At 31.1% G+C, this 27,865-nt stretch overlaps 6 protein-coding genes across 13 annotated transcripts; 3 read left to right on the forward strand and 3 right to left on the reverse strand.

Annotated features, from left to right (window-relative positions):
• Positions 1 to 1,908: 1,908 nt before the first annotated feature.
• On the reverse strand, positions 1,909 to 3,441 carry LOC148229077 (uncharacterized). The gene is made up of 2 exons (XM_088196269.1): positions 3,364 to 3,441; positions 1,909 to 3,300 (listed from the first exon to the last, which is right to left on the reverse strand). The coding sequence occupies exon 2, from the start codon at positions 3,298 to 3,300 to the stop codon at positions 2,011 to 2,013; it is 1,290 nt and encodes a 429-aa protein (XP_088052395.1). The 5' UTR covers positions 3,364 to 3,441; the 3' UTR covers positions 1,909 to 2,010.
• Positions 3,442 to 6,902: 3,461 nt separating this feature from the next.
• LOC148229078 (uncharacterized) lies at positions 6,903 to 8,736 on the reverse strand. Its single transcript, XM_088196268.1, has 2 exons — positions 8,655 to 8,736; positions 6,903 to 8,400 (listed from the first exon to the last, which is right to left on the reverse strand). The coding sequence occupies exon 2, from the start codon at positions 8,388 to 8,390 to the stop codon at positions 7,071 to 7,073; it is 1,320 nt and encodes a 439-aa protein (XP_088052394.1). The 5' UTR covers positions 8,391 to 8,400; positions 8,655 to 8,736; the 3' UTR covers positions 6,903 to 7,070.
• Positions 8,737 to 10,140: 1,404 nt separating this feature from the next.
• LOC148229079 (guided entry of tail-anchored proteins factor 1-like) lies at positions 10,141 to 11,094 on the forward strand. Its single transcript, XM_088196282.1, has 2 exons — positions 10,141 to 10,321; positions 10,381 to 11,094. Exons 1-2 carry the CDS (start codon positions 10,229 to 10,231, stop codon positions 10,807 to 10,809), a joined length of 522 nt encoding a protein of 173 aa, XP_088052408.1. The 5' UTR covers positions 10,141 to 10,228; the 3' UTR covers positions 10,810 to 11,094.
• On the reverse strand, positions 11,084 to 18,834 carry Rim2 (replication in mitochondria 2). Of its 2 annotated transcripts, none has more exons than XM_088196272.1 (8): positions 18,625 to 18,834; positions 15,013 to 15,130; positions 14,591 to 14,655; positions 14,267 to 14,445; positions 14,056 to 14,168; positions 13,740 to 13,983; positions 12,548 to 12,650; positions 11,084 to 12,473 (listed from the first exon to the last, which is right to left on the reverse strand). In XM_088196272.1, exons 1-8 carry the CDS (start codon positions 18,678 to 18,680, stop codon positions 12,353 to 12,355), a joined length of 999 nt encoding a protein of 332 aa, XP_088052398.1. In that variant the 5' UTR covers positions 18,681 to 18,834; the 3' UTR covers positions 11,084 to 12,352. The 2 variants fall into 2 exon arrangements, with proteins under 2 accessions (XP_088052398.1, XP_088052396.1); XM_088196270.1 differs by having other exon boundaries at positions 14,992 to 15,130.
• A 3,723-nt stretch (positions 18,835 to 22,557) lies between these two features.
• On the forward strand, positions 22,558 to 26,331 carry LOC148229081 (glutathione S-transferase-like). 7 transcript variants are annotated; one of them, XM_088196278.1, is made up of 8 exons: positions 22,558 to 22,634; positions 23,124 to 23,211; positions 23,904 to 23,972; positions 24,931 to 25,015; positions 25,123 to 25,510; positions 25,578 to 25,745; positions 25,831 to 25,973; positions 26,059 to 26,331. In XM_088196278.1, the coding sequence occupies exons 5-8, from the start codon at positions 25,375 to 25,377 to the stop codon at positions 26,224 to 26,226; spliced, it is 615 nt and encodes a 204-aa protein (XP_088052404.1). In that variant the 5' UTR covers positions 22,558 to 22,634; positions 23,124 to 23,211; positions 23,904 to 23,972; positions 24,931 to 25,015; positions 25,123 to 25,374; the 3' UTR covers positions 26,227 to 26,331. The 7 variants fall into 7 exon arrangements, with proteins under 7 accessions (XP_088052404.1, XP_088052400.1, XP_088052403.1 ...); XM_088196274.1 differs by lacking the exon at positions 23,904 to 23,972 and having other exon boundaries at positions 22,558 to 22,988; XM_088196277.1 differs by lacking the exon at positions 23,904 to 23,972.
• A 272-nt stretch (positions 26,332 to 26,603) lies between these two features.
• On the forward strand, positions 26,604 to 27,865 carry Sod2 (superoxide dismutase 2). The gene is made up of 5 exons (XM_088196273.1): positions 26,604 to 26,758; positions 26,891 to 27,078; positions 27,136 to 27,274; positions 27,338 to 27,492; positions 27,562 to 27,865. The coding sequence occupies exons 1-5, from the start codon at positions 26,724 to 26,726 to the stop codon at positions 27,702 to 27,704; spliced, it is 660 nt and encodes a 219-aa protein (XP_088052399.1). The 5' UTR covers positions 26,604 to 26,723; the 3' UTR covers positions 27,705 to 27,865.

Genomic DNA, 27,865 nt, shown 5'->3' on the forward strand with positions numbered 1-27,865 from the left:
AAATGCCAATTTCAACCATAAATATATATTTTTACCACTAAAAATTATGATTTTAACTTTTCTATACGTAGTAATGTATACATTTACATACTTATTATTATTTATTTAAACGTGTGGCGGTCCATTTATGTATGTATTTACATATATAGGTTTTATTATTGGCAAAACTTGGCGGCACTCTACTTACACTGACGTCATGTATGTACATTCTGTTGGCGAACTTTGGCTGGTTTGCACAGCCGGTGCGGCCTCGCGCACCGTCCACTTTTATGTTCAAACATGTAAGCTAAACTAATAATATTCAATAAAATACTATTGCAGCGGCTCAATCTGTGTCTAATTGCCACCCATCACCAAACTGGTGACACGGAGTCGATACAACGTACCGTATAATTAGAAGCTCTGCACATGCGATGTGCAAATTTTTCAGTGAAGTCCATATACATTTTTACCAATTGATATATATTTCCACTAGTTTATAATAATTACTATAATTTAACTGATACGCGCTAACACGCTGCTTTAAAATATGAGAGTTGCCAAGCGTCTCTTTAATATTCAAACCAAAACCTAAGCTAATGAAAGTTCTAAAACAAATTATAGTTTTAGAACTTTGATTATGTTAATTTCAAAATACAAACAAATCCAATTCATCTCTCAGGGAAAATAAGCGAAAGAATAAGCATAGTCAGACGTCGCATCTTGCTCCTTGCATGTCTGCATTTGGAAAAAAACACTATGTTTTAAAAATATGATAGCTATCATTACCGATATTACTATGGACTTCGAATATGAGAGTATTGAACAAAGTATATTCAAATCGAATTTCACTGCGACGGCACAATTTATTGCTTTTGACGTAGATTTTTGACTTTTGAGAAAGGATAACTGTTTTTTGCGCTCTCCTATTGGGCAAAATTCGGTTTAGATATTTTTATTTCTATTCTCAGTTATTGTTATAAAACATCTTAATGTGCATGCTAGATGAATCTGGACTGAAGTAACTGCGTGTATACACGTCTATGGCAGTTAACAGGTGAAGACTGACTGAATATGTTTCAAAATCCCTGACTTTTTTATTGTCTTTGCAGAATGATAAAAATCAATGAAAAATATATTATTTTATAAACTGTAAAATGTTAATTCTTAGAAACACTGAAAACGCGTAATTGTATAAAAATAACTAAATTATAATAGTAAGATGTTAACTAGTTGAAGAGTGAATTTCAATTAAAACTGTACTTATATTTTTATTCACTCCACATCAGTACTAACAGGGTGCCGCTATGTTTTGACCATAATGAATAAAATAAATACATACATAAATAGGCTTCCACAACCATTTGTAATATGTATTTGAAAATTGTGAACTATATATAAAATGAGGCGGAGGCATCTGGATAGTTCGACCCTGGACGTCAAATACCCTAGCTACGCCTCTGATGTCAAAGTCCGCCAAAAATGATGTGCTGCCTTCCGCTGCCGTCACATCAGTGTTACCAGAGTACCGTCTAGTTTTGGTCATAATGAATAAATAAATAGCCTCCCTCCCACAGTTGAGATCTGGATAAATATTTTGCATGCCAAGCTATTTATTTCTACCGTGCTCATCCAATAAAGCAGTGTATCAAAAGGAAACACAACTTAAATAATCTATCTATAATTTGAAAAATACTTAAAACAGCAATTTAATAAGTGCAGTGTCGCCACACACAGTACTTCATTCGATTTCGTAAAACAGCACTCTGTTTAGGGATCTTTTACACGATCATCTAATTTATATGTACATATTATCAGTACACGTCAAAATGAAAAATAAGAAGTAAACCTCTTTATAAAATTGTCAACTTAATAATGGTTATCAAAAAGTTTCGTTTATAAAGGATAAAGGAAATGAACAAAATAATACTGGTTTTAATTTTTAATTAAAAATAATACAGAAATTGCACATATTGGGCAGATAATAAAAAGTATAAATATTAAACATTGAATAAATCATATATTACTTAATCATCCGTTATCTACAATATTCAGCCTCTTGTTTTTAATTCCGTGAGCTTTCAACGTGTGCTTGTTTAAGCTGCAGACGTATGCAAAGTTCAATTCACACATGGGACACGAATAGTACCTTTTTTTTGTGTGCTTTCTCATGTGAGACTTTAGTTGGCGTTTTGTGTAACAACACACTTCGCAAAAGTCACATTTAAACCGTTTAACGGTAGTGTGGTGCTTCATATGAATCACGAGGAGATACTTTGTGTAAGTTTTATAATCGCATAAATCACACATGAAATTCTTCACCTTTAAGTGTCTTTTTGAATGATTCAACAGCTCGGAGAGAGTTACAAATCGAGCTCCGCATGTTTCACAACTGAAGTTCTTTATATTGTTATGTCTTTTGATGTGATCTTGTAGAGCTTCCTTAGATTTTAGTCCTTTGTTGCACAAATCGCATATGAACGTCGGGATGTTGTCGTGGACTCTCAGATGAATTCTATATTTATTTTTATGCTTAAACTCCTTTCCGCAATGAGTACAAGTAAAATATATCTTATCGCTGTGCGTCTTTTTGTGAGCAATCAAACTTCCAGGCTGCGAATAACATTTCTCGCACAAATCACATTTATACGGCTTTTCCCCAGTGTGAACTCTCGAGTGATATATTAAAGCTTGACTGCGATGGGTTGAATAACTGCATTGCTTGCATTGAAACCGTTTCAAGTCAGATCCTTTATGTATACTAATTTTTATTTGGTTTAAGCCGTGAAACTTTTGAGTATGATTTTCCAAAGAATTCTGCGAGCATAACATCTTATCGCAGACGTTGCATTTAAATTTCTTTGAATCTCTTTTTATTTCTACTAATAAGTCATTATCGATATCGTCATCACAAATGGCGCCGTTAACTTCTGATTTAACATTAACTGAATCCAAATCAATATCAATCGTTTCAGATTTAACGTTTAGAGAATCTGTATCAATATTATCTTCAATATCTTTACTTTCTGATTTTACTTCGCTTTGAAAATAATATTTGCGCAATAAGAAATCAGATTGTCGGCAATGGAAGTAAAATGAATGAGCGGCTCGTAATTTGGAGCAGCAGTTTAAGCATATGATCGACGGATAACCATCTTTGAATAATGGTTTTATATCTATAAATGCCGACATTTGTTCGTCTAATTCAGTCTCAAACAACGATACCATTTTATCACATACATTGAGACATGCTCTACATATTGATATTATCCCTAATTTACTTTTAATAAAATTGCTTCTAATATCTTCGGAGATATCCATCTAGAACATACGTAAATTATTAATTTACTTTATAATACGTCTAGAATTATTAAACAAACTTACATATAAAATGGCAAATTGACAGTTACAGTGTATGCCCACTTTATTTCTGACACATGGTATTGCCACATATGAAATCTCCAATATGGAAAATATACATTTTTCATAATACTTACAGTTTCATCAAATTAAAACTTTTTATAGAAAAATAAATTCCCTTTGTAATTAATATCTAAAAAATAGTTTTATGACAACTTTACGTTGTTCTATTTTAGATTACAATTAAAAAAAAATTACACCAGAACCGCGCGTAAAGTGGTTAAATAAATCTAACTCAATTATTTATGTGAAACTTTTCTGCCAAAAAATAATCAAAACAAAGTATAAAAATTGTGTAAGCATTTAAAGTCCATTTCGCGCAATAATAGAGTGGCACTTGCTTGGGGCGGCATTTTCGCGACAGAATGATCCATTGTGTAATGTGGTTTTTAAACTGAATGTGTTAAAAAATATATATCCACAAATAGCATTTTAACAAATGGCCGGCCCTAGATTATTTAGTGACCCAGGCAAAAACTAAATTTTCGCTCTCCCCTCTCCCTTATTAATACTAAATTAAATCATTACATGAGCTCAAACATATAATTCAGATTAAAGTAATCTAATATTATATTTGACACGATACTCTTTTTTGCAATTGTGTGTATTTAAGAATTTGTAGTTTTTTTTGTAGCAATTTTTTACGCGTGGAATAATCTAGAGTACACAGTAGGGTGTACCAAAAAAACTAGCTCCTTGGTGAAATTCACAATGAGTACAAAATTATATATTTGTGAATATTCAATAGCCTACGACAGGGCGATGCTCTAGCGTGCAATATGTTCAACATTGCCATAGAAAAAGTAATCCGAGATGTCAAACTGGATATAACCGGCAGTGTGCATAGTAAATCGATATAAATCTTCACCTGCACCGATGACATAGATATAGTGGCGAGATCAAATTTAAGGAGCACCTCAGGCGGCACCGCGGCTAACAATGTATTCCAATACGGCTATACCAATACAGTTTTTAAATAATGCTAAAAATAGTTGAGGTTCAAATATTAACGCCTGTACCACTTCTCGTTTTAAAATATAATAAATTCGAAAACTTTATAAACATGAAACATTTATTTTGAGATATGGACCAAGCAATGCTAAATGACGGACCATTCTAACCGTTTTGTTTCTTTTTGGTATTGTAAAATTCAGAAAGAAACAGTTAGTTCTATTCTTTACGTTCGCAACACGTTAAAATTGGTAAAAACATATATTTAATCAAACTAAAACACACTATTGTTGCGAAGAGCTGTAGGAAATGCTTTAGAAGCCTGACTGCTTTTACCATACAAGTGTATGTCGACAGTATTCAAAAAGTCTCCAGCTTTTACCAGTCCACGTCTGTTGCTAAAAATACTTTTATAAAATAATTTTGCTTTACGGCTAAATAAATATTAACGACGAGTAACAATATTTCTACATAAAATATATCAAGAATACCAAAATTTATTTGATAGTCTGATAATATATATTTTATTTGAATATTTATAGTTTTAGTGTCGAGTGGTATGACTTTTTAGCCAATAAAAATATATTTTATTGCACAAATATGCATATGCAGTTCAGGTATCAGTATCAGGCGTTGGTGTCAAATGCAGAATAATCTAGTTTGATTTAAAATGTTGTAAAAGTCCTTGAAATGACAAACATATGTATTTAAAGATTTTATATTAATGTCCCTCAATTTATTTCTATGTTTAATTATTTAGCTATAGCTTTTCTATTCGACTTGGTTTTTATTAGACTGATAATTTTTTTGTGTATTTCATGTAAAAATGATTTAAAATGGTTGACTACTTATATTTATTTTGTAGAATCATCTTGTGCAAATTCAAACAATGCCATACAATAATATTAGGATATGTTTGTACTAATTTTATGACTATTTCAGATTTCTCACTTAACATTGCCGTTGTGCCATCGGAGCAGAATGCTATAAGACTTTTTCGTAAATAATCGTTAACAAATCCGTATTCAGTTTAACAGTCTATCAACGTCTTGAAAATATCTTCTGCTGTTGTTGACGTTAATTCTTTTAAATACCGCACACTGTAAATATATCTCTTAAGTACTATTTTTAGAAAGCTTCGTCAATTGAAATACATATGTTCCATTCTGCTTAAAAATGTTTTTACATATAATTGGTTTTAATTTGCGTTGTAATGTGTTTTAACCATTTTAGTGGCATTATATAAGGAATGCAAACAATTTCTAATATCAACACCATTTTTTCTGTAATTCTAAAGCTGCTTCTATATCAGACATTTAGATATATTCGTTGTGAATTTAATTTTTTGTGTTGAATATATTCTCTGTGAATTTAATTTCATTATTTAATAATATGAATGCTGCTTGAAGGACTTACTTATTATATTGGTTAATAATGTATCGAATTTTCAATTGCACAATTGATTTTGAATGTTCTTTTATTTTTTGCGTTCAACTATTATTTTTATTTTTTTTAAACTTTTCCATATGAAGTAATATATATCTTTACATACTTATCATTATTTATTTACATGCAAAGTATAAATGTTGCAGCGAATGTGTATTTTTCAGTAGTTATATATTTCACTAGTGAAGTCCAAATACATTTCAACCAGTAGATGTACATATTTTTACTAGAGAAAATATAATTTAGCTAATAGCGGCTAGTGAAATGTCTATGAAACTCAATTTAACAGTTGCGAAGCGTCCATTTGCTGTTTAAACCCAAACCTAACATAATGAAAGTTCTGAAACTAATTATAATTTTAGAACTTTCACTAGGTCAAGACGTCAAATTAACCAAACCTAACATGGCTTAATGAAATATCTAAAATTAATTATAGTTTTAGAACTTAATAAACTAGTAAGTCAATGGTCAGCGCTATAGGTTCGTGAAAACCAATTATTTTTGGTACAAAATCGAATATATTGGTGTGAAGACATGTGGCTCCGAAAAGAAAGCACAACTTGCCACACATTAGATACAATGTTGGATGTTTTGCGTGGAATATTTCCATGTCGAATTTTAACGCTTTGGTGACGTCAATTGGCAGCCAAGATCATGCGATTTAACGGCATTGGATTTTTTTGTGGTGTTACGCTAAGACTAACCCGAAATGTTTGAGCACCTAATAACCAACAAATTGTGTTGCAAAAGAATGCTGCATATTAGTTAAATTATTTTTTCGCTAATAGAAATATAATATATATCTACTGGTGTATGCATTTGGACTTTAATACACATTCACTATAGCATTTGTACATCGTATGTAAATAAATAATGATAAGTATGTAAATGTATATATTACTACATATGGAAAAATTCATTTAATTTTACTAGCACTTGCTAGATAAAGTATATTTTCACTGGTTAAAATATGTATCTACTGTTTCAAATATATTCCGATTTGATTTCACTGAAATGACATATTTTAAAAAATATTTTCAGGATAAAAGTATTGGGAGGTTAAAAATAATTCAGTTTTCAATTTTTTTTGATTCAAAATACAAATGGAATGTACAGAATTATATATGTATATATATTAAATATATACGGGAATGCTTTATAAACAACACGTGCAGACATTTAAATCTATTTATCACAGCGTTATGAGTTACGAGTGTCTAATGCGAACTCGTATGTAAAAACATATCAAAATGAGTATAGACACTTCTTTAAATTTACTTAATTACTCTCCTATCGACAATATTCAGCCTGTTATATTTGACTCCGTGTCCTTTCAACATGTGCTTGTTTACGCTGGAGCTGTGCGTGAAGCTCATTTTGCATACGGGACAGTTGTAGTTTTTTTCTTTTGTGTGCTTTCTCAGATGGCACTTTAACTCGCCTTTGGTGTAGCAGCAAAGCTCGCAGAATTCGCACTTGAACGGCCTTTCTCCGGTGTGTCGTCTCAGATGAATCGAGAGCGTCTTCTTCATGTAGGTCTTAAAATCGCACAGATTGCACAGAAACTTCTTCTCGGCCGAGTGCCTTTTGGAATGATTTAACAGCTCGACGTGAGTCACGAATTGAACACCGCACGTTTCGCAGCTAAAATTCTTTATGTTGTAATGTCTGTTCATGTGAGCTTCTAAAGTCTTCTTGGACTTCAGACCTTTGTTGCACAAGTCGCAAACGAACATCTTAGTGTTGTCGTGGACGTTCTTATGAGCTTCGTATGTCTCTTTGTACTTGAACTGCTTCCCGCATTGTGCGCAAGTGAAATACATCTTATCGCTGTGAATCTTCTTGTGGGAACTGAGACTCCCCGGTTGCGAAAAGTTCTTATCGCACACGTCGCATTTATACGGCCTCTCTCCGGTGTGAACTCTGACATGATAGACCAAGCTCTGACTGTGCGGAGTCGAATAACTGCATTCGTTGCAATGGAAGCGGCGATGGGGTCCGAATCCCGTAACAATACCATTCTTCTTTTTGTTCACATCGTGAACCCTTTTCCTATGATACTTCAAAGTGTACTTTGAACTCAAAAGTTTATCGCACACTTCGCATTTAAATTTCTTCGATCCTTGATCTTTAACCTCGTTTGGCTCATCGCATAAATTATCGCCCACATCGGCGTAAAAATCGTCGTTGTCGTTGTCGTTAGACTCGGATTTTATATCGAGATACTCTTTATTTTCAATCTCCGAGTGTTTCCTTTTAGACCTCTTATAATTCGTATTGTGAAAAACTTGATCGCTTTCCGATTTGACTTGGCTCGGTAAATAGTGGTCGTGTAATAACAAATCGGACCGTCGGCAACGAGTGTAGAACGTATGAGCGGCTTGCAATTCGGAACAACAGCTCGGACATATCGCTGACGGATATCCATCGTCGACTAGTGCTTTAACGCCAACGCATGCCAACATCTGTTCGTCTAGTTTAGACGCAAACAAAGATATCATATTGTCCGATACGTTAAGACACAATCTGCACATCGATATTATTTCTAATCTACTTTTGATGAAATTTTTCCTCATCTCCTCGGTGATATCCATATCGTGAACTCTGAAATGTCAAGAGAATCTAATCAGAATCAATATTTTCTAAATATAAACACATGAATTATTATATTGTTTACATCGCATAATTTATACAAATAAATATATGGTTTTATGGAATAAAAATAATAATAGAAACACTTAATAAGACAAATTAAAATGAGCAATATATAAAATAATTGTTCCATAAAACGAATTGTTTGATATGAAATCAAATGTACATATCTCTTAAAATAATTCCTTGTTAAATATAAATCGTACCCAATGACAATACACCGACCTCAAACACAATTCTGACACTAACGGATGGAGATACCAACATAGCAAATTTAGTGTTGCCAGTAAAAATTAACACATAATTAAAATATAATCAAATGTTATTATTGAAATTAGGCTAAATTACTAGGTAATTACGTGAAAGATAATAAAAAGCTTTGTATTTTGATTTAACCTTCTATATATTTTATATTTAATTGAAAGAAAATTAGTTTATCGATCTTTTTAAATTTTAATGAGTGATAAAACTTCAGTTTCTGAACTTACAAAAAACACAAATTTAAGGATACCTTCGATTTTTTTCTATTAATCAAACTTTTATGTATTTCAATAATTGTGAAAAAGAATAGCCATTAAATGTCCGTCTCTGGACCTTTTGCAGTAGCCGATCCTTTTGATGTGATTTTTAATGACTTTTTCATACATTTCTGGCGGTATCTAGGCTATAACTCGTCGGATATTGGTTTTTAGACGCTCCAACATTTTGGGTTTGTTGGCGTAGACACGAATGTTAGCGTAACCTCACAATAAAAAATCCAACGGCGTTAAATCGTATGATCTTAGCGGGCAGTCGACGTCACTAAAACGTGAAATAATGCTACCTGGGAACTTTTCACATAAAACATCCAACGTTACACCTGATGTTTGGCAAACTGAGCCACCCTATTTGAATCACATGTCTTTCACAGGAATATCTTCGATTTCGTAGAGCTCACTGCTGACTGTTACAGTCTGACCTTCATCGTTTTCAAGAAATTAAGTTCCATTAGCACCACCTGACCACAATGCGCACCATGCAATCACTGGGCATGTCATTGCCTCTCGATTTTTTCCTTGTTTTCCTTGCAATTTTGCTTGTTAAATGTACCACATTAGAGAAACAGATTTTATTTGAAAAATCAGCATCAACTTCCTGCTGCTCTAACACCCAACCTGTATAAATTCTTCGCTGTTCATGTTCTCTAAACTTTAGTTATTGCGGTATTTAAATTTTATACGGTTTAGATGCAAGTCTAAATGTAAAATGCTCATTTATGAATAGTTAAATTATTTATGAATATTCCGGTTTAAAATCATGAAAAATGAAAGGTTAAGCTAAAGTTAGTTTATATTAAAATTATTCAACGAGGTAAAAATATTAAATATAATTGTTAAGTCGAAAAATAATTGAAAAGCGCAGGAATATTCTGCGCTACGACGTAACTCTCCCGACGATAGGCAAACAAATACTGACGAACGATTTAAACGCTGTCTGATGCGTGCGTCAGAGCAAAAGCCACCTCTCTCGCTTTGTCACACGCATTTGTGTATAGCATGGGCGCGTGAAAGTTAAAATTAATGACTATCACGTAGATCATAAAACTTTGCTTGAAACGCGTTCAGAATATACTAAAAAAAAAATAATATAGTATTATTTTTTAGTATAAATAATACAATTTTTCAAAGATGTATGGACGTAGATTCAATGCTTATAGCCAAAATACATTTGAGGTTAACTGTCAAGCTACCAGTAGCATAAACATCAATACGATAAAAACAAGCATCAAACACGCGTCTTGATGTACAATATGTTATTTAATCGCATAGATTTATTATGTTTTTTCACTTTCCTGACTCTATTCAGCAGTTCCTTGTCATATTTGCTTAAACCCGTAAGTTTATAATGCGACATTATTTTTTAACAATGAATTGACTAATTTTATATTTTAAGATATGGTACATAATCGGAAAACCGCAAGCGGAGGAGCGAGCCATCAGAGACGAGATTAAAGGATTAAAGCTAAGCCAGCAGAAGCTTTCGATCAAAGATAACTTTGTGGCTCATTCGAAGATGCAACGCAGGATCAACAAACTGGAAGACGTTCTGAAAGGTTTCGTTCAGATCAGAGTGGAGACTAACACTAAGATTAAATACTTGACCACGTGGAGTGCCCATCTCTCGCTGTCTATATTTATAATCGCAGCTACCATTTTCTTCAGGAAGATTCCTCTTATTGTGTTTAATCAGAATCTGTTTCCGTTTGAGAACTTCTTCGGCTATTCCAGCGGCGTGCCTCACTCGATAGTTCCGCATTCTTGGATAATCATATCTCGGGTATCAACGGCGACTATTTTAAAAGCAATATCTCAGTTTACTTAATCGGGAGGTATCAATAAAAGTCGACGTATAAAACAATTTATATATTTTTTTTTATTATATACAAAATTTTGTAATAAACACATCATAATTTTCGAAGCATAAATAATCTTAGTATTGAGCTCTGAGGGTTTGTGTGATTGATACTATAAACATGTGATCTAATTTATAATAATCGTTGTTTATTATATGATTGTTTAGTTTAAAAAAAATAGCACCTCAATAAATATACTTGTGCATTATAATAATTTGTATGTATATATTGTAAATAAATACATTTCAGTAAAAGTTTATTTATTTATTTTATCATATATAAAAATATACCGACAGCCTCTAATTACACGATTGTGTTTATGTAGCAAAACATATGTTTCATATACACATTTTTAGAATATACTCCAAACGTCCCTCGAAACTCTTCACAATGCTTCTTACGATACATAATCTAAGTACGTTAGAATATTGACTAAAATTGATCAAAACTTCTCGTTCAATTTTCGTATATATATATACACATATCTCAGTTTGTACATAAAACACAACAAAATCATGGTAGAACCAGACATTTTGTATTCGACATAAAGCAATGCGAAATATAAGAAATTACGCCTATTCACAATCTCGACTTATGTAAATAAATAGAAACAGTGCGATTCGTCCGTCAACATATAGACTGATCAAAACTTAACATCTAACATAAGCAAACATTATACTCTTTATTGAGAAAGAATATTATATTAAACGACGTCTTTCAATCGTTATTAGTATTGTAATATACTTAAACCACGACTAGCTACGTATCAACTAGATTGAATTGACCATTGTTATCGGAAACATGTTTAAAAAAGAACCGAGGTGTAGGATAATTGAGAATTTTGGCTAATTCGTATCAAGATAAAGCGGTACTGAAATAATCGTCGGACTTTGATTTTATTCACAGTTCGATGACAATATATTTGATTGATTGATATAATTCACGTCATTCCCGATCACCCTACTTTCCTCTACCATTTAGGAACTATCCATAACTACATTTTAATAAAAGTTGGCCAAAATAATAAGAAAATGACTACACAAAAAAATGTGCCTTGCAATTTTTTTTTAATTATTATAAATAAATTAATCTTACAAGGTAAAAACAAATAACAAAAAAATGTTTCATAATACATCAGAACAACCAACGTATGCAACAAATAACAATGCGCTTATAAAATAGATTCTCACTTTCTTCAGTTTTATACATAATTATTATCAATATACATACAATTAAAAAGGCGTGGATTGAACTTCTACTTCGATCATCATCGTACATACACAAATAAAACAGTAACTATATAAAAATATAAACGTTTTAAACTCGCGCCGTTTGTGCTGACTTTCTTCCCTAATATTTTTACAGTACGCGTATTGCAGGATATATCAAAATTTAAACAAAACTACACTATGTGGCACAACACTGTTGTAAGCGTTATCTCGCGGCTCGGTCGGTGGAACGATCGACACCGCCGCCTCTATTGGTAACACTTTGGTCGTAGGAAGCCTTATGCTAGGTGTTGTCGTAGAATGACGAGTTGAAATAAGTAGTTAACATATATACCACAGCCTCGTACGTTGACATCATGATCGCCGTATTGGGAATCTGCCGAACAAGTTGCGTTCCTAAACCCCTGAAATTGTAAACTCGAGTTTAAAAATATTGTTTTAAATAATACTTATACAATACTGGCGTTATTGATTATACCTATAGACTCCTCTGTGTCCCTCTTCCATCCATACCGTATGAAGCGTTTGCCAAAATGATCTATATTTGTTTCCTTCTTCCCTAAGCCTCGTCCTTGCCACCTCTAAAAAAATTTAGAGTGAATAAATAATCATTTCCTAGGTAAAATGACATTTTTTTAAGATAATAAAATATACGTTGAAAGCACTCCATTGTACTGACCGAGTCACGTTAGAAACCGTCAATTGAATAAAGGCGCTTTATGAATCAACCCTGACAGTAATTAAATGCATAATTACACGATTTAAGATGTTTAACTTTTTTCATTTCTACCATTTTTTTTTTACTATAATAAATAGGTCATATCTTAAAATAAATCATACTGCAGAAAAAGTTCATTAATTTATATTTATGTTTTATTATTTATTCATTGTAGGCTTACGAATTTAAAATAAATAACTAAAAAAAACTGTTGTGTTTGACTCCCCTGGCACTCACAAAATCAAGGACATTCTTCGCCCGTGTGTCATAATAAGAACATAGGGCACCTGCTCTTGTTTACAAACAAAATACAAGGTCATTTAATACATAAAAATAGGAAAAAAGTTTGATTTGTTGATTTCGTTAAGTTCACAAAATACATTTGAAAGAACCTAACCTCAAATTTTGTATGGGTGCCTAGTCCACTATAACGTAGTATTCCTATAACAAAATCCCAATCTCTACGCTATGGAGGGGTCGACGAGAGGAAGGAAGAGATACTGATGCTTGAGGAAATTTGTAGAAGTAACAGGTGACTCACTAATTAGTCACTGGCATTAAAGGGTTAAAAATGCAAATAAATATAATTATATGTAGTTAATCTTATTTTTAAAATATCGCCCCGTCTTAAAAAACCTGCATAAACCTAATTTGGTTATTTGGCCAAAATAAACCTGCTTACCATTCGTCAAAACTGTAATTATTTTTTAATTGAATAATGAAAAACTAACTAAAATCTTGAAATCGAAATGTAAATAATAATATGACAATCGTAAAAATTATAAAAACAATGAAAAAAAAAATTGCATATATCAGCAAAAAATAATACAATGAAAAATATATTTTTATAACGATTATCATATTAAAAATTTTACTTGTAAAGTCCAAAATATTAGAAATCGATGATTTTTTTCTTATCGTATGAAAAATCTTGTTATATATTTGTACTAACCATGAGGATACGCTATACAGGAGGCGACCGTCTTCGAAAATGCTCCAGCTGCCATAAACTCGAGGAAGTCTTTCGGTTGCTTGCGGTCTCCCTGCTTACTCCTATCGTCTCCGTTGGCTAACGCTCGTCGACGTCCCGCTTCCGTTAAGCGCGCCTTCACGCCTTCGTACAGAACGAAATGAACGACGGTTTCACTAATGCCCATATACGACGCACTAATTCCCTTATAAAAACCTAATATGCCCTACAAATAACCAAATACGATCAGAAATATACGATTCGAAAAATTTATAATCATTCGAGACAGGATACTGACAGTTTGTGCATATATTTGCTTAATGCACTGTATGGCAGTGATAGACTTGCCGTCCAGTTGCAGCCTCGTCTTGACGAACCATATCGGATTTGTGGTAGTGCACGCCACGAATCCTGCAATTGACGACGGAAACATATCAACATGTAAAAGACACTCTCGGAATCGTTAAAACTAAGCGTTAAACTCAGAAGAAAAATTATGTCCATATTACCGGCTGCACTGGCAGCAGTTAGATGAACAACCGGAGTATCCGGCTGCATGTGCTGGTTTGCCAGTGCCTTGGCTCGGGAATATGTACAGAAGTAAATGGCGCGAGACGGGGCCACGCCGATTATGTTGGGACCGAGTCCTTTAAACAAGGCTCGGGCACCTTCCGTTTCAACTATATGTCTGCAAATCAGAAAGCAATCAGTTTTAGTTATCATCGGCTTCGGACTGGTACTACACGCAAACTTTTCTTCCAAGTTACATAAGTCGTTAAATAATAAAGTAAATATATGGATTAGTTTTTTTGTAGATCTACTTGTATTTTTACCTTATGCATTGGATGAGGCTGATGCGTGACATTGCCTTTGCACCATTGCGTGCATTGTGAGCGACCTGAAATTTAACCTTGATGTTAATAATTGAGTCGAAATCTGCTCGCATGACTATAATTGGACAAATATGCACATGCAAGAGTATTGATCTGTTTATGATTGAGGTTTTTCTGAATGAAACGGTGCCGAATGTTTGGGGGATATAAATCAGATTTAAGGAAAATAAAAACAAATAGCAATATTGCTAATCCATATGCTAAATATTGATGTATCAATTTACAAAACCTTCAGCACTGTTTATCGTTCGTATTGCAAAGCAAACTATGCAGTTAACGGAACGTTGATAACAAATGATAGATGCACTTCGTTTGTCGACGGTACACTAATGAAAAAGGACCTGCGTGCAGAAGTGCCTGACCTGTGGGGTCACTGGATTACTACGAATCGGAAGACTCCCCACTCCACGCGAGGATTGCAGTCGAGTTTTCACAACCTCTAGTGGACAAGTGACCACCGCCCCTGCGGTACCTGCAACGCTGAAAAATAAAATGTTATAAACAATGTATATTGAAATTCTAATGAACTAGTTTATTCCTAGACGACTTTGTCAGCAAAACACATTATTGTTTTACATAAAAAACTATTCTGCACTAATTTGTTCGTATGTACATTGTCGATCGAACCGTTTTCATGTTACAAAATCAACAAACTGTCGTTAATTAAAAGTTTAGCATTTATAGTATGTAATTTATTTAAAAAAAATATTGTTGGTGCGAAAGTTATTACCGTTTTAATGGTAAGAGGTGTAAATGGTTGGCCCATTACTTGAAGCATATTTAAAAGAGATTTTATTTCCGTTTTTGATCGTTAACCATTTCATGCCTGAAATATTTTTCAAAAGTATTTTTCAAAACAAACGATATAATTTTATACTCATTTTTTTAGGTAAATAATAAATATACAACAATTTGTTTATAATGAGCAACATATAAAATAATTGTTCCATAAAACGAATTGTTTGTGCATTACTGTTGGAAAGAGTGAGTATTAGTCAAAAATTGAATTCTTTTCTGAAGAAAAAATCTGTACCTTACATAAGTGCACAATCAATTTGTTTTATGGAATAAAGTATATATTTAAATGCACATATCTCTTAAAATAATTCCATGTTAAATTGCACCTGTTTTTTTATAATATAATAATAATAAAATTGAACAATAGAAATATTGATTCATAATACATAATTCCAGCTTTGTGAGATTGTTTTAAATTCTAAGAAATAAAACAAAATATGCATTAGAATTACAAAATATTACTAAAAAACAATGAAAAAAAAACAAATGCGTCATATGAAAAATTCGCACATATACAATCCCCCCGGTGTAACACCAAGTGAAATTCCGCATATGTACGGGACTCGTCCTTAAGCAGTTAAACAACAATAACTATAAAATTAACAAAGCAAATGGACATTTTGCAACTGTCATATTGAGTTTCATAGACATTTTAGTGCAGCATATAATTTCACTAGCGCATATAGATTAAATTATTTTCACTAGTAAAAATATATAGCAACTGGTGAGATTGTATTTGGACTTCAATAGTGAAAATATAACTTCACTGAAAAATATACATTCACTGTAATATTTATACGTTGCATGTAAATAAATAATAATAAGTATACAAATGTATATATTATTAAGTATGGAAAAGTTGAAATCATATAATTTTACTAGCACCTGCCAGATAAATAATATTTTCACTGATAAAAATATATATATTTATCAATGATAACGCATTCCAATATGATTTCACTGAAATGACATATTTAAAAAAATATTTTCGGGACAGATTCGAGATATTTCTATTATATTAAGATTCACAGTATTTATTTAAATGACATGCATTTTTCTTGTCAAATTCAAAGGGGGGGGGGGGGGTAACGCTCTTACATACTCCCCCAGATGACATCCCTGAACACACGTAAATCCAAAACTATATTTTGGTGCAGTCGGAAGTAATAAAAATGTCATTTAGGTATGTTCCATTTATATTACCAATAAACCTAATGTATTTTATAAAAAAAGTATGGGATTTATAAAACTAAATTTCACAGTTAACTAGTTAAAAAAAGGAAGTAATGGAACTACAGTGACTAAAGTGAATGGCATAGATAAATTTTAAAAAGAATGAAAATTACAATCGCATCAACTTTGTATATCATTATTGTTTTGTTAAAACCTCCAACTTTTTTAAATGTTTTTATATCAAAATATAAAATTATTTATAAATTAAATGATTAATTGTAGTGTATAAATGGCTCTATAAAAGTCGAATATAAAATAGTTTTATAACAAAATGGCATATCACTTGGAATAGTATTGTAAGAACACTTGTATGAAATAAAAAAAAATGACTCAACAGCCTAAATAAACCAATGTCCACAGATTATAGATATACTTGAATAATCATTTAGAAAATAATGGCCTCAAGCGTTAAATTAAGGAATGATGCATCTCAGTTTCCAGATTAAATGAAGCCAAATATAATTCTCTAACTCTAGAGACCAAAATTTTGTTCTTGAAAATTGTAAAACTTGTTAAAATGAAGCATATATTATAGAATGCTTATCGAGCGAAAATAGAAGTCGGTAGAAATGACAAAAATAAATTGAGCAATAGCAAATAGTTTTACAAAGACTTGGTCCAACTATAAAATGTACGATTGTCTTAAGAACATCTTGAATAATTTTAAAAGTTGCGTTTATTTCAAATAGCTGCAACTATCAAATGTATACGATACCCCCCAACAGAACTGAAAAACAAAATTTCATAAGAATTCGATACTCCAATTAACTCTTCTTCTGATTATATTGCACAAATGCAAATAGTATATTCGTAGAATCAATATTGCATAAATTTTATATCGTATTTTTCATTAATAAATTAGGCAAGCAGAAAGATTGGAGATCCATTAATTATAGTTGAGGTTTTAAATATGTACATAACCGGTAAAAAGTTTATTTCTTCTAACTATTAAAAATATTGTTACCCAATTAAAGAATAGACTATTTTCTATATTTGCCATAATAATATTATGGCATAAGTTTTTTGAGACTCGCCCTTTCATATTCTATGCACAGAGTCGTAAAAGCAACAAGTGTGACTAATCCTATCCAACTGTTAAATACACAGTGGCGAGGGATCAATTTTTTCTATGCACATTGATTTACATGCATGTGAAACTATACAAATAACAATTCATATGATTAGTGATTTGGATTTGAAAGTACACAAATCATAAATCACGTTTCGTTTTATTGAAAAATCTTGGTACAATGGGGAGGAAAAATAATTTGCAGAAAAAAGAGGACTACAGAACGAAATATTTTTAAGATCACAGTGTACAAAGATCCTAGAATTACATCAAAACAATGGGATCAGATACACTAAATATCGAACATACACATATATACTATTGCACAAGTGGTACGAAATTGCATCAGCAGAATATAAATAAGCAAGAAGATAAAACATTTTCTAGATAGTTTAAAATCAAAATGAAGCATATTATATTAAATTGAAAATAACAAGTGAAAAATAAGCAGCATTAGGACTAACTTACAACAATATTTGTGTACACCGTTCAGATATAATAAAATTACACGTACACACAGCCATATACCACGAAATGGCGGCCATCTTGAATGAAAAAATGGCAGCTGAAATGATGATAATTTTCATGGATATTATATGCGATTATAGCACGATTTAATTAGTATGAGTGCGATTTAAATCGATCAACGATGCGAGTGTGCGTCTGAGATGTGACAAAACGCTCCAGAAGCGAAGATATATGACCTTGAAAATTTTGGAGGTTATGTTGTGGGCAATGTTTACGTCCGCCCTTTAAGGCCGGTTAGGTAAGTCGGACGTGACCCGTCGGGCATAGGCGTAACGTAAAGAACGGCATGTGCATCGAGCCATCAAGCCATCGGGAATGAGAGTGGGAATGGAATAGGAATAGTCACCCGCCGGCGAAGAGGTAAATGGCCGTGTCTCTGGTGTCCGTCTTGCCGTTCGGCATGGCGGGGCGGAGTCTCGTCCGTCGGACGACGGGGTTCGGGGGCTGAGTTCGGTGCCTCTGCCTCTGGGCTGGCGGGGCGCAGGCCGCGCCGCCCGCCAAACGCCGACGATCTACGCATCCGACCGTCCGCAAACGAACGTAACCGCGGATGCTCAAACTGTGCGCGCATAGGGGGGCGTCTATTATTTATTCAAACAAAATATTGCGCAATATAAACAATGTTTTTTTCAACAATATTACAATCTCTCACATTTCTCACATTTTCAAAAAATACAACAAGGCGAATAAAAATGGATGTTTACAAATGTAGGTCAACTTGAAAGTTGTGAGCTAAAAATAGTTTTCGGTACAAAAAGCATTTCATAATCACAGAAATGGCAAATATAAATTTGCACGCATTTACAACAATAGCGAAATCTGTCAAACAGCAAGTAAAAGTGAAAGTGAAAAAAAATCTTCAAAATGGAATCGGCTCTATGAGCAAATTGAGAACAATCGATCGAACGTCGAACGTCTTCACACCTGCACCGCTTCATATTTTAAAACAACGAACAACAAAACATTATGCACGCCTATTTTAATATTAGCGTTAAATATTTCCATTATGATCGTTTCGCTTGCTCTGGTAAAAATAGTATATTAAAAAGACGTAAAAAATTGTTATTTAAAACGCAAAATTTTAAACCAAAACGGCGTTTCTTAGGAATAGAGAGAAAAATAAACGTCATTTTTCCATTGATTAGTGCAATTATGATTGTATTTTAAATAAACAGTGTAATTTTTTTAATTTAAATCACATTTTGAAGAAAATTCTGTAATATTTCGCTATATAACTAAACGGCTATTTGCCACATTTTTTCGCAATTTATTAAAAATAATATGATTAATTATATAATTTATTTATATATATATATATATATATATATATATATATATATATATATATATATATATATATATATATATATATATATATATATATATATATATATATATATATATATATATATATATATATATATAAATAAATTAATAAAATAAAATAAATAAATATATATATATATATATATATATATATATATATATATATATATATATATATATTTATGCTCCGCAATCTCCAAATGTTTATTTTGCTTCTGCTCAATATGCGTATATAATATACAATATATATATATATACAATATATATATATATATATATATATATATATATATATATATATATATATATATATATTGTATATTATATAATAAAAAAAATCATAAATATATTTTTAGCGTTGAGATTTTTGACTTTTAAAAATTAGCTCCGCAATCTCCAAATGTATATTTTGATTCTGCTCAATATGCGAAATTATAAATATACTTCAATAGGTATGTAATTCGTTTATTATTTAGAACCCTGATTTAAATTTATTTATCAATAAAATGTTTTTTTATTTAATTTATTTTCCTAAGAGTACATAGCAATTATGCGCGATTCAATTGTGTATACTTAAAATTAAGTGTAGTTAAAAATATTTAAAAAGTAGTGTTATTAAATTTGAATATGAATATAGCAAAAAAACAATAATATTTTTTTAACAAAAAATTATAAATCCTAAGTTTAATTATATATTCTTGAGAATATACGTATTTTTTAATACAATGGATTCTCAATTTTCGAGTATTTCGGGATATGAGCATTTTTTTAAATTTTACCCGACATACGAGCAAAAAAACATTTAAAAAAATATCATTAATTTAGGTAGTAGTATGTATTTACCTTTTCAATTTTTCCAATTGAAATGTATTAATGTCGTTTTAATTCATTTCAATACGGAAAACTGATTTGACATATGAGTAATTTGAATTACAAGCTCCTTCACGGAACAAATTATACTCGCAAGTCAAAGCACCACTGTATATTATATTCTCTATGAGCTGAAGTAGCTCATTATTGGGAGTTTTCAAAGCTTAATATTTGTGACTTTACCCGATTTCAATTATTTATCATGATACTCACCCGTGAGATTAGGAAAATCTAAATAAATCTAACCTTAGATGATTTCGGGAAATTAATATATAAATCACTTTATGCTAATACAATATATAAAAATAAAATATAATTTTTGTTATCATTCGCATTTTACTAGTACTGTCAATATATATTAATTTATATATTTTTTTACGTTGTAATAGAAAAAGCGTTAACTCAATGCGGCACAACGGTGTAAACACAATCAACAATCAACTATAATCAAAATCTGTATAGCAGTGACACTAAATGAATGCACGACCTAGTTGAATTTTATTTTAATCATTCATCACAATAATCATCTGTTAAACTATCAATTATTCTGATCTCCCAAACACGATATAAATTTTAAAACATTAGGTTTCCTATGAAGTTTGAACCCAGATCTTTTAGGTCAATATTCAGAAACTTATATCATTCATCTATCGAGCTGGTTTATTGATTGTATATACTGTTTGGAATATTGATTATAAGGACATCCATTCAAACACAGACTTAGAACATTTATATTCGATATTTTGTCAAAATATTTATTTTTATCATGTTCGATAAGGTGGCTTCCATAAATTATGTTACGTGTTTAGGAGAGGGGAGGGGAGGGAAGTCAGCAGAAATTTGACATTGATATTGCCATATTAATATAATATATACACTCGGTGTACATTATATTATATATATTTAGCAATTCATTAAATTCACAAGTAAAGTTTTGGATGTCCTCCAAACTCCCCGGACTTTACTACGATAAACTTTTGTATTTTTTCCACATAAAGGGCCTGCAATTCAATTTGGCAAAGAAACAGTAAGGCATTAAAAATTAAGGTTTTTAGAATATTTTTATTTTATTCTTTCTATCATAACCGCGCATCAATATTTTCAGATTTTTTTATCTTTAAGCTTAGTGATTTTTCACATAAATATTTCAAAAGGAAGTGCGATTAATATATAGGTAGAAACAATGTATTTGTATTTTCAAATTTACTTGCATTTTAATAATTTATAACAAAAAATACAAAGGTTGAAATTTAATTGATAATAATATACATATGTAAATATATGTTTTTTTTTTATTTTACCCAATACTTTTAAAAATTAATTATAATAAACAACATGTTTTTCTCTTTCTGAAGTTATTTTTGATAATAAAAAAAACACGCAAACCCATATACCTAATGGCATAACACGTTTTCACACTAAACTTTAATCAATAATATAACCTATTTTTAACAGAATTTATCACGTTATGATATTGGTAATAGTATCTTTTTTATTCGGTTAATATATTTCAGATTAAAAGTTTAACGCATTCTTCTATTACGCATCAGTCGAAAATATCTTGTTATGTTTATTTACCTTCATATGGTGTCAACATATATTGTGCAACAATTAAATCTTAAAAGTAAAAAATACCAACTGTATATTATAATAGTAATATAGACTAATGGCAATCCAACAAGAATTGTATTCTTGCTAGATACTAACTAAAAATTTCCGTTACATTATTTTTGGTATTTAAAATAGTTTTAGAGCCATTCGATAAAGGAAACGTAATCATCCAGATATACGATAATTGATAATAATTGTCTGGCAATGTAAATAAAAATGTTTTTTTGACATCGATAACTAATGTGAGAAAATAGTATTGTATTGTGATAAAAATATAGATACTATTTTCTTTCTCTGATTTATTTTTTGGCAAAAAAATCAGAGCATCGTTCTTTTCATCCGAGAGGATTATGTAATCGAACTTTGACCTTGACCTTGTCGCTAATCAGCTATTTGTTATAAAAGTGTTATCGACCAATTATTGTGCGTAAATAAAAACCGGTTCGAGAAATAAAAATAAATCGAATAAGTCAGTCTGCGTCGCGAATACTTTAACAATCGTCGCAAATTATCTATCAAATTGGCAATCGTCGAAAATATTCTCGTGACGTAGTATCGTGCATTGCGATTGCATAACGGCGCTTCGTATTATTTTTATTTTCAAAACGGCGAATAAAGTAAAATGTCTCTCGTTTTGGGAACCGCTATCACGCACTGGTTACGTGCATCGTACACATAACCTCCAAATTACAAGTGCGTTGTTGTTGTGGTCGGTTCGGCCGAATGAGGCGATTTTGACAGTTTGACGAAAATGTAGCTTCGAAAAAGATGTTATAGTTGAAAACGTCTGCTATTCAAAGTCATATTTAGTATCGGTCGCTCGTAATCGAAGTCTGAAAAACGTAAACAAAAGTGACGGACGAGAGGTGGGGCGGCGCATACGGCATCGCATACGGATGTGACGTAACATAGCGGGACAATTTGAATCTACGATTTTACCAACGATTAAATAAATGAAATAATAATAATTTTTAATCAGAGGATGAATTTAAATACACTCAATTATTAAAAAAATCAATTTTATCCAAATATTTTCAGAAAAGCAGTGTTGCCATTAAAAAATATATAACATTTTTAACATACTCAACGCGAACCCCGATTATATGATAACTCGTCATATTAGCATGTAAGCTTTAAATATAAGTTCAACTTTTTACGATTTCAATATTATTATTGTTATTAAAATATATAAACGTGTCACTGTTCGTGACCGAATAGGGCTGTCAAATTCAAATTGCTGGTGACTATAAAGAGTAATATATTTTCTTAAATATCTCAGCTAAGCTTAATAGTTGACCTAATACGCAATCTTGTTTCAAAATGGCGGCTATCAACAAATAAAAATAAGCATGACTGCTAAAAAAAAGTCAAAATGATTAGTGATAGAAATTGGAATAAAATTAAAATAATCAAGGATTTTTGTTCACTGCATATTATTTTTATTAAATAAATTCGCATAGCAACAACGAATATACACATGATACAAATTAATAGAATGTAATTAATAATTTACACGTGTTGCTCATTAATATGCTTTATTTACAGAATTGGTATTTTACCACCGATTAACCAGGGATATCATTTATATTGAAAAGGGAGGGGGGGGGGGTTGACAAGTTAGGGCATTTGCCCCCTCCCATGAATTTAGAAATGTAAAAAAAATAGTCTCGACTCTATTTCGAAAATATTTTATTTATATGTCATTTTCGTGAAACCATATTGAAATATAGTTTCACCGGTAAATATTTGTATTTTTACCAGTGAAAATGTAATCTAACTGGCAGATGCAAGCACAATTATATTATTTAAAATTTTTAGGTTTTACAGTGGGTTCATTTTTAAGATTAATATCGCCAGCAAGAAATTACTCTAACCGACGCGACGTAGGTATTACAGATCTCTGATTAACAGTATCCTCGCAAAATCTAAAATTGATATTTATCAAGGCCTGGGACGCATTGTGTTTCAGTTTGAACTTATATTAAAAAGAATACCTAATATTTTATCAACACCATATTGCATAGAAGCCCAAAACATAAATTTGACCGCAAATAAAAAAATAAAATAAAGGACATGAGTCTTCATGAAAGGAATCAAAAAAGTTATTCATTGCCAAAATCGAGTTCCAATCACGATCCGTTTACGACTGAGTAGAAATTGGCCACATGATATGAAACACTTAAATACAACGTTTTTGAAACTGGTTTGCGGTTCACGAGGGGAGCGTGAATGAATCACATTTTTTTTGCTGAATTTCGCTAATTAATTTTCGTTAAGGCAATCTTTGTAAAAGTATGCACAAGAAATTCAGATGCTTAGCCAAATCCATCAGCATTTTGTGTAGAAAATCAAAATACATCAAAATTTGAAATTTACTGCCAACATAAAAGCGCATTTAAAAGTAATACTATTTTTGTGTAGATTCTACAAAAAATGATCAAATAAGGCACAGCTCTATTTACATATGTATACTGCGAATGATATGACATTTACTGTTTTTTGGTATATAATACTCATTAATATTAAAATTTTGGTTTTTAATCATAAATATAATACTTTTTAAAATTTAAAATACCAGAATAAGTAAATATTATATATTGTAAAAAGTGTATTTCGTTGCCGCAAAAGGTAACGCGAACTTATTGAAAAGTATAGAAAATATTGTCGATTCACCTATTTTTAGGAACATGAAACTATAATCGATTGCTTAAAATATATGTTGGGTTTGTAACAAATGTACGCATTTTATTTGTGTGAATGATTTTATATTAGGTGATTCGAAATTTTTTTTTTTTTTTATTTGTGTCACATTTTTTAAAATGCGATTGTTTGTATGTTTATTTAGATCATTTCAAAAGGTTGATAATTAAACATCGAGAGAATACCCGCCGCGTTGAGGGAACATGCTAAAACGACCCCGCGGTGAAAAGGTTAATAATATGTTATATACTACAGATTGCCATTCAACACATTATATATTTCAAAACACAAAAAATATATTTAATATGTATAATAACACACTGATTATTTAATACAGAGTCGTCTTACATTGAATATTTTCGCAAATAATAATATTTGCAGAAAGGAATTACTAAATTTAATAGATATGAGTGATAACTCATTAACAGCGCATGTATGAAAATAACTTATTTGTTTTGATATTATCATACAAATGATAATTAAGACTATGCGATGCTTATCGCAACATTTTCGACATTTATAACTGAATAACGTATTGATAGCAAGTCAGTTGAACTATATAGTTCATTTGAACGACAATCGCACAAAAATGACTTGCAAGTTGATTTACTTCGATTTCCGCGCTTTGGGTGAACCGATCCGAATGATGTTAACTTACAATGAAATACCATTTGAAGATGTAAGACTAGATCGCTTCGGGAAAGATTGGATTGAAAAAAAAGCAGGTAAAGATATTTTATTAAATTTTACATATATAATTAATTTTAAATCATATCGTAAATATAATTTTAGATTATCCTATGGGACAGTTACCCGTATTGGAAATCGACGGATTGAAACTGTATCAAAGCAAAGTGATATGCAGATATTTGGCTAAAAAAACCGACCTGTACGGAATAGATGATAAGGAACAAGCTGAAATCGATACGGCTGTTGATATTATATACGATTTGATCATGAGTATGTACATTCAGGCGATTTATCTTATTTTTTATTGAATACATCAGCTAACTAATCTAATCGAAACATCACTTTGATATTTTAGAAATGAGAACATTGCGCGAAATCGACGATCCTACCGCTCGCGATAAGAAATACGAAAATTTCAAGGGAAACGCAATCCCATTCTTTTTGAAGAGCTTGAACGATTTAGTTAAGACAAATAAAGGTTATCTGGCGTGTCAAAAAGTATGTGATATAAGCTATCAATATTATTTTATTTATACTATATTTTCATATAAAGCGATTATAATGTGTTTATGTATTATTTTAGCTAACATGGGCTGACTTTTACTTAGCTGGATCTATCGAGTATCTTCAATATCTATGCAAAATGAAGTTCTTTGAGAATTATCCAGATTTAGAGAGCGTTGTTGAGAATGTTTATCAACATCCAAAATTGAAGAAATACATGTCGATGAGAACCAATACTGACTGGTAGATTTTATACTGATCTACGTTTAATCCGGTAATTATAGTTATATGAAAGCTGTGATTATGTTTATAAAACCTTTCAAAAAATGAATAAATAATTGTAAAACCACATGTTTTTCTAAATAACTCTATAAAAATCCCCTCACTCTAAATTTTTTTTCATACTAAATAAATATAATATTAAATTTATTAGAATATTATTGCTAATACAAAGTAATAGAATTTCAGTTGAAATGAATAGCATAAATTATTAAAATTTAATTATTTAATTTAAAAATGAAAGTAATAATGGTTAACATATTGTTTTTTTTAAATAAATATTTTAATAACTATTAATTCATAGTTTATTTTTATTTAAAACATACTTTTCAGTTTTATAAATATAAAGTTAATGGTCGAATTATATGATGTTTTGATCAAGTTAAGTGTCAAATTGCGTAATTCTACTTCTCTTCGGCTACTATTGGTACCGGTATTATTTCTACATAAACAAACCGTATCAGAATGTTTCATTCAAGACGAGCATTGACATATGCTTTGTAAGAATATCTATATTTTGAAAAAACTACTGCGTAGTAATAGTACATGAATAGTCGCGATGCTTTAACCTATACGTTTTCAGTATAGATAATCATCAATGTTTGTTTTAATAAAATATTTTTATTTTACAGCAATAACATTGGCAAAAATGCAAGCATTAAATCGAAGCATACTTTGCCTGATCTGCCATACGAATATAAGGCATTAGAGCCTGTTATTTCTGGTGATATTATGGCTCTGCATCATTCCAAGCATCATGCTACATACATAGCTAATTTGAATGTTGCCGAAGAAAAATTAGTATCTGCTCAGAGTAAATGTGAGTGTATTGATTAATATTTGTACGATTTATGTTTAAAAATTGCTATTTTTACAGCTGATGTCTCTACTATAATATCTTTGGAACCTGCTTTGCGCTTCAACGGCGGTGGACACATCAATCATACAATCTTTTGGCAGAATTTGTCTCCGAATGGCGGATCTCCGTCTAAAGAATTATTAGCAGCCATTGAAAGGTATTGAAAATTATTATCACAGCTTAATTAAGCTTCTCATATTAATATTATTTTTAATTTAAGGGACTTTGGATCATTGGACAAGATGAAAGACACGCTAGCTATGAAATCGATCGCAGTTCAAGGTTCAGGTTGGGGTTGGTTAGGATTTAACAAGGAAACAAAACGTTTACAGATTGCCACTTGCGCAAATCAAGATCCATTGGAAGGAACTACAGGTTTTTAATATAATAAAATTAATCTATCTTCAAAACTATGTAATAAAATATTGATTTTTTACTTTTAAGGTCTTGTTCCGTTGTTCGGCATTGACGTTTGGGAGCACGCTTATTATTTGCAATACAAAAACGTCCGTGCCGATTATGTGAAGCGCATCTTTGACGTAGCTAACTGGGTTGATGTTTCGGAGAGATTCGCTAAAGTGGCATAGACGAGATTAAATGCATATAAAGCTACAATCGTTGCAATATCTTAGGAATAATATTGTATTATGAAAGTTTTGTGTAGCATTATGCACTATCAATTTCCATGCATAGACATTTTTTTATATACATATATTTTTTGTTCAAATAAAATATTAAAATACAATTT

The sequence above is a fragment of the Plectrocnemia conspersa genome, unplaced genomic scaffold (assembly GCF_051122295.1).
Source record: "Plectrocnemia conspersa isolate PC_06_02 unplaced genomic scaffold, ASM5112229v1 ptg000011l, whole genome shotgun sequence".
NCBI lineage: Eukaryota > Metazoa > Arthropoda > Insecta > Trichoptera > Polycentropodidae > Plectrocnemia > Plectrocnemia conspersa.